Below are 7,940 nucleotides of genomic sequence, written 5' to 3' on the forward strand. Positions count from 1 at the left end.
AACTCCTGTATTCTATTTCTTTTAATTTATTTATCCGCTAGGAGGGGCTCTCGTGGTCCAGCCCTTCCTTTCCTCTACCTATTCACCCTATTCACAGGCTTGCCCATTTGGCTAACCTAGGCCTATCGCCAAATCCATTTCGATAATCGACACCGAGGTATTCCAACGAGCACTTGACAGTTTCGGGTATCGGATTTTGTGAACGCATTATTCGACTCGTACCCTCCTCCCTTGAGTTGCGAGACCAAGTTCTGTAACAGAACTCACAGGCAGATCCTGAGCGCAGGTAGATCCTCGTCGGATAAACGCAAATTAATGACTTTTGTAGCTCGGATGCAGGTAGAGCAGAGGAGAAGTTGAAGATTCGACACGGCGTGTTTCACTCACTGAGTTCTAAGGTAAGTGAACTATTATTTCGGAAATGCTGACGAGAGAAGTCCCACTCTACTCCAATTTGTTTGTCAGGTGTCTTGATCTAGTCTGGGGCAGACATTGACGGTGACAGAACCTTATTCCTTCCTTTTGTCAGTACTGATCTGTTCTTTTTTTCTGATTGAGTTGTTTTTCATAACATTATTGTTCCATGTTTCTGTTTTCCTCTTCTCTTCATTCCCTTAATATACGGGTGCTCTGGTGTGGTTTTCTCCTTCTTCCCGATCAATCATCTATCGTCCTTATCTTTCTTCCTATTTTTGTGTGATTATTACTCTCTTGTAACACCTCTAATCTTTGGCACTAGTAGCTCCCATATCCGAGCAAAAGGATAGACTATACACAAGCTTTCATGGTTCTTTCTATGTGTTCCCTGCTGCATTTCCCTTTGAGAAAATCGGCTTCACCTTGTTTTAATTTTCTTTAGATGTTGCAATCATCTCTTTTAAATCTGTTTGTCACTTTTTGCATGGAATGGAAAAAGCTGGGACAATGTTCTATAATTCTAATCTATGTATTAAGAGGAGGCTATTAACTGTTGTGCCTTGCTTTGGGCAAACAATCATGCTTCAGTCCTCCTCCCCCATCCCTACCCCACCTCGTGTCCTCCAGTTGTTGTTTTTATTTTTTTTTTGGCTTTCTCCTTTAAAAAAAATTCTACGTGGGAAGTGGGTCGTCCTATAATAATGGAAAGCTTTTTTCGTTTCGAAATATTATTATTATGTCTGCTGTGAAACCACGTTATTCTACTTTCAGCTCCCCGGAGTAAATTTCAATGAGGGCGTGGCCTGAAAAGACTTACTGGAGCGCAACCTGAGCCCTAGAACATAATACATTATATAACTGTGTCCTGTTTGGTTAATATAACGTGTCATGTCTAACTTGAAACTTGAAACTACCATCTCTGCCTCGGCCTTTCTTTGCCTCTTTACAATAAATGTCTCCTAAGGTGTTTGTTCTGTTAGTTTATATATATATATATATATATATATATATGGTAGTGGCTACGTTCTCTAACGTTAGAGACAATATACAAGCTGTCTACGTTCTCTAGTGTTCATTGCCCCCAAGCTTGTCATCGAATCCCGGTCCTGGAAGGTTTTTTTTCTTCTTTTGTGTGTTTGTGTGTGTGTAGATAAGATAAGAAAGATAAGATAAGATACATCTTTATTGTCCAGATTCTGGCACATTGGTTTGGTGTTCCACCACGAGTACACACACACACACACACGCACGCACACACACACACACACACACACACACACACACACACACACACACACACACACACTCACTCACTCACACACACGCACACACACACACACACACACACACGTACACACACATGCACACACAGGAAGGCTTACAATCACATGCATAATATAAATGAGCAGCAATATAAACAATAATAATCGTAAGCTAGACACACACTCAATGTTATTTTGATGCATGCTCTAAGGTCGTAAGTACACTAAACAAGATGGTTAAGATGGAAGCCTTTTGATAGATGATGGTAAAAATGACCTTCTGTATCTTTCTTTGTTACAGATCAGAAGCATGGGTCTTTTACTTCTGACTGATGTTTTTATATGAGGGAACAAGGGATGTTTGTTGTCTAAAAAGATGGAATTAATTTTCTTAGCGCAAGCTGTTATGTACAATTCATCCAAGTAGGGGAATGAAGATGTTGAAATTTTACATGCTTTCCGTATTAGTCGATTTAATTTTTCTTTATCTTGTTGTCTTGTGTTCCTGGCCCATGCTATTATACAAAAATTGATCATACTTTCTAGGGTTGAATGGTAGAACATGGACATCAATGTTTTATCAACTTTAAAATACTTTAGCTTTCTTAGAAAAAATAGTCTTTTGTTCATTTTTTTATGCAGGAGAGAAGTGTAGACACGCCAGTTGAGTTTGTTGTCTATTGTAACACCCAAATACGTATAGTCTGACACTTGTTCGATGTTTTCACATTTCATTTTGAGTGGCTGCAGGGGCAGTTTCTTTATTCTAAAATCAACGACAAGTTCTTTTTTTTCACATTTAAAAGCAGCTTATGATTTTCACACCATTCAGAAGAATTAAGTACAAAATCCCGGTAAGCGGTTTCGTTATGGTCAGCCTGAATTAGCCAAATTATAGTTGAATCATCTGCAAATTTTATCAACTTGATGTTACTGTTGTTTATTTGGAAATCGTTTGTGTATAGTGTGAATAAAACTGGTGACAAAACACATCCTTGAGGGGCCCCTGTATTTGTTGTGATGTATGTCGATGAAGAATGTTTTAATTTTACATACTGGGTTCGGTTGGTAAGAAAATTGCCTATCCATGATATTAAATTGACGTTAACACCAATGTTTTCTAATTTCTTTAAAAGGATAGCTGGCTGGATAGTATTAAAGGCTGACGAAAATCAACAAACAGGATCCTACAGTATGTTTTAGGCTTGTCTAAGTGTCTATATATGTTGTCAAGAAATAGTAAAATGGCGTCTCCCACACTTCTCCAGTGACGATATGCAAATTGTAGAGGGTCCTGGATGGGTCCTATGTACGTTCGTAGTCTTTTTAGCACAATTTTTTCTAGACATTTTATAACTACCGATGTTAAGGCTATTGGCCTCAGGTCATTCATTTCAGTAATTTTTTCTTTCTTTGGAGGGGGGACGATTTCAGAACATTTCCAAATAGTGGGAATAGCATGTGTCAACAACGACTAGTTGATAATATAGGTGTAAATAAACCTAAGTTGTGCTGAACACATTTTCAGAATTTTGGGTTGCACACTGTCTGGACCACACACCTTTCTCACATTCACACGTCCAAACACACATCTAACCTCACGTTCTTCAACAACAGCATCATTATTTTCTTTTGTGTCGGGGTTCACACATGGCAAGTCATACGGACTGCCTTTGTCAAAACGGGAGAAAAAGGCATTTAGTTTATTTGCATACTCTTTGTTGTCAACACATATGTTTGTTGGTTTATTTTTGTAGCCCACTATGGTCTTAAGCCCAGTCCATGTCTCTCAATAGTTATTTGAACGAAACAGATCTTCCAGTTTCTTTTTATATTTTTGTTTTTCAACCCAGATTAATTTCTTAATAGCTTTGTCAATGACTTTAATTCTGTTTTGTTATGGTTTTTAAGAGCCTTTTTCTAATTATGGATTAGATCTTTGACTCCAGAATTTACCCACGGTTTAGAGTTAGGGAAGGTGTGTGTGTGTGCGCACGTATGCGTATGTGTATGTTTGATGAATTTGGATTTGTGTGTGTGTGTGCGTGTGTGTGTGTGTGTGTGTGTGTGTGTGTGTGTGAGTGTGTGTGTGTGTGTGTGTGCGCGCGTGTATGTGTGTGTATCTGTATATATATATATATATATATATATATATATATATATATATATATATATATATATATATATATATATATATATATGTGTGTGTGTGTGTGTGTGTGTGTGTGTGCGTGTGTGTGTGAGTGTGCGTGTGTGTGTGTGTGTGTGTGAGTGTGTGTGTGTGTGTGTGTGTGTGTGTGTGTGTGTGTGTGTGTGTGTGAGAGTGAATGACAGAGATGGGGGGGGGGGATGAGGATGGGGGGTTAGAAAACAGATGAAATTGGGACATGACACGTCTATGGTAGTGTAAAAAAAACGACTGTTCTCTGTTGGGACTGGAAACGGCACGCAGCAAAGACTTGTTTTTGTTTATGATATCAAATTAAAGCTATCCCTTCCTTTATCTCAGTGAATTTTAACACGTTTAAGACCAAAAGTGCCCTGGCGAATAGCCACTCTCAATTTGCAATATTCTAGAAAATGTCCAATGTTTGAGTACTCAGACCTAGTTAAAGGGTACGTGTTGTACAAATTTGCTCTAATATACACAGTACTACACTTTCAGCAACAAGGCTTGTCGCAATCGAGACAGACAGCATGGCAAAGGACTGTAGAGCGGCCGGGTGGAATCAGAAGAAACTCCTCGTCGTTTTGTTGGTCCTCTGTTCCTTCAGCACAAGCTGCCTATTCTTGCTTGCCTACAAAGTGATCTTTGAGCCAAAGCCTTGGACTTGGCAAACCTCATATGATATTCAAGGAAATAGAAATGCGATGCCTTTTGAAAGTTTCAGAATCTATAAACACTCAGAAGTATTTTGGTCCCCACCAGATGAAAACGGGCCCGAGGTTGTTGATGGTGACCAAATGCCTTCAGACACTGTGGATGATACATTCAACAGGATACATGGTATTGTGGATCGGGGACAAAGCATGAAGAAAAACTTGCAAACGTTAATTAAAGAGACGTCTCTAAATTTGAATTCGGTTAGGGAACACGTAGCCAGAGCGCCACAGTTTAAGGATTCACTTAAAAATGATAATATGATATATAAGCGTCCGGTAATCCATCATTTGCCGTTGATGTCGCGAGACAATCTGAAGTGGTTTTCCATCGGTACACCCAGGGCCACGTTATGGTCGTGGACAGACAATTTGAACGCTAAGGAAAAGGAGTGGGCGGTGAAGCAGCTTCACGAACTGGGATACGACTCCACTAATCATCATACTTTCAAATCGCCCTTCATTGTTACACCGCGGCTGTACAGGAATGCGGCTCTAGAAATGAGATTAAGAAATAAAGTTGACAATAAATTGGCAGCTCGACCCACGAAAAAAAAAGTAATTGCATGCTATAATTGTCCGGCATTTATAAAGAATCCCCAAGGATTTGTCGCTTACAACAGAGACTTCTCCGTTTGTCCGTACAGAGATTGTGAGTTTCACAGTTCGCGGGACAGACTCAATGAATCTGATGCCGTCATTATGTTCATGGAGAAACGTATCGGACGTCCACCTTCTCGACCCTCTGGTCAGATCTGGATCAGTTTTCAAATCGAGGCCCCACAACGATACAGGTATCCAGGTAAAAGATGACTGATTTTATTTTAACATTTTTTTTATGGGACTGATAGTATTGGTTTCGCTATGCAGTGGGTATCTGGGAATGAAAATAATGTTATTATAGTTCGGTCACAAATTCGTGGTGCAACATATTGTCAAATATTTCCTCAACTATCGAACATAGACTCCCCAGCGTTCGAACAATGACTTGTGCCAATTTGTCTTAAACACTTTGTGGTTACTTGCCCCAATAATGCAACGGTGAAAAATGATATCATCCGTTCCGGTCACTTGACACAGTTCTGTGACAGGCCCGAGACGTCCGATTCAGTAACTCTCCTGGTTGGTTGACCAGATGAGGCATTTTGTACTGCTGGCTGTGTGACGGCTAAGTTTTAACTGATCATCACTTTTGTAAATACCTGTTAGCTGTATTCTAGAAAAATCCTTCATAAATAATACTAATTTAAAATCCAGGTGGGTGGTTTCTACAGATTCTTTTAAAGATTAACAGCTGGGACAATGTCACTTTTAAAAGCAAATATGTCATTTTTTTTTCCTATTGCGACATTATGTTTATTGAACATGTTTTGAGAACGTTCAGTGCAGAAAAATGTTCACGAGAAAATGTATTTCTTGTAACACGTTTAGCTGTTAAAGAGTGGGTTGTGACGTAGGAAATGTTATTATGCTATAAAAATAGTATGCAAAATGTGTATGAGAAGCAGGAAGTGCTGCGAACAATCCTGTTTTTCCCTTGACGGAGTTTTTTTTATTTTTAAAAAAAAATTAAAAAAAAAAAATTCTCTTTAGACTTAGATCTATGATGAACAGTTTTTTAAACCATACATGGAGTTGTTTCAGCATTGCACTTCGGGGAAATAAATTCTTACTTTTCACACATATAAGCAAAATTGCATAAATTACTTCGCGCACTACATTCACCTTCTAACCTTCTGTAAGCAGAGTCTATACTTTGAAACTCGTGATTATAACAGTTTCACTAATAGGATAAATCATGAACTCCCGTCATAACTCAAGTAATAATTCTTGTTCATCTAGTAGCCTCAATTGTTGGGGGAGGGGGGGGGGGGTAATTATTACCAAATTAAGACAAACTTGATTTTAGGAGTAAGTGCTGTTCAAAGAATGTATGACATTGATTCACCCGGTAAAGAGATAATAACATTGGATTTGTGATAAGTTGCGCCACGAATTTTTGACTGCACTATAGTCTGAAATGGTGACTTCAAATTATGTCTTAACTAACTACCACCAACTAAGACAGCAATTCTCTCGCATTTTGGCCGATGTCGCCACAGACGCTGGTTAAAGTATTTAACAGTCTTTGCTTCTACCTTTTGTATGCAAGGTACACCGGCACCACTCTCTACATGTAGTGTCAAACGCAGTAAATTGATTCTAGAAGAGCATTACCCTATCCTCTGCTGGAACCTTACAGAAAACATTCTAGTTTTGGAAAACGCACTCTGTTGGCTTAACCCTAGGTTCATACACCCTAGGGTCATTTTGTACACCCAGGGTTGTATTTTTCACATTTTAGAATACCTCTAGTACGAAGATCTCTTTGAAACTTTCAGCATTTCTAAAAATCCAACATTTTGATAGACTGCTATGCAAAGCGTACGGATCGAATTAACGAGTAAATTTCCTCTTTGGAAAGTGGTGGCTCAGAGTTCCCCGCGTCGTATGGATACGACGTACGTGCTCTGTGAATATAAAAAAAAAAATGTTAAAGAGGGATTATGCAGATAAAACATCTTCGTAAGTCAGATAGCTATCCACGCTATGTAAATGTGGGTTCATTTCCGTCTGCGCTATAAAAGAGGTTACCCAATAGTATAGTTCAACTTTCTATGTATAGTAAACAGTCTTTAATCCTTGGAAATTTGGAAAGCTGCGTTTCTGTCTTTTATTTCAAAAGTCAGTTGTAATAATTAAACTGATAAAACACTACTCTGCCTTCAAAGATATAGAAGAAATGCAATAGAATATTATGCCCATTCATTTGAATAATATGAAAAAATTACAATCTCTTTTCATCCTTCAACATAATAATAATATTCTTTAGGATCTTTGGCTTTGCCGAAAGAAGTTTGTTTCCGTGTGTACAGGAAGCGTTGTTATAATGCTACATGAGTGGAACTTGATTACTTTCTCTCCTGCTTTCTCTGATTCCACGGGAAACATTTGGGAAAGCACCAAGAGATCAATTTGAAATGTCCAGTCCTGTGACGCCTTTATAATGTTTTCCCCTTTGAAATCTGTTCTGGTAGCCAACAATAATTTTTATTTGTCTTCTATAGTCAGTGCTGGCTTGAATTGCTTACACAAAGTGCAATCTTTACTTTTTGAAACCCTTCTGTTGATTTGTGTCTAGTTTGGCATTTACTTTTCATTTCAATTAAATCTTTGGCAAGTACATTTGTACTGTAAACAACGGGGATATCGCTAACAAATAAGTACCTTTAATTCAAATCCTATGGCAAATGCTTCGAATGTTAGAAAACCTGAACCCGACCCTCTTCGCAGCACACTCCACACACACACACACACACACACACACACACACACACACAC

General features: G+C 38.6%; 1 protein-coding gene across 1 annotated transcript in view; it reads left to right on the forward strand.

Annotated features, from left to right (window-relative positions):
• Positions 1–244: 244 nt before the first annotated feature.
• The window catches only part of LOC101845610 (alpha-(1,3)-fucosyltransferase fut-1), a gene marked incomplete at its 3' end in the record, with an annotated part of 11,978 nt that continues 4,282 nt past the window's right edge, over positions 245–7,940 (forward strand). Inside the window, 2 exon segments of the mRNA XM_035968437.1 lie at positions 245–398; positions 4,345–5,361. Coding sequence (XP_035824330.1) covers positions 4,377–5,361 — 985 coding nt within the window.

This window comes from Aplysia californica, unplaced genomic scaffold, assembly GCF_000002075.1.
Source record: "Aplysia californica isolate F4 #8 unplaced genomic scaffold, AplCal3.0 scaffold00059, whole genome shotgun sequence".
NCBI classification, from domain to species: domain Eukaryota; kingdom Metazoa; phylum Mollusca; class Gastropoda; order Aplysiida; family Aplysiidae; genus Aplysia; species Aplysia californica.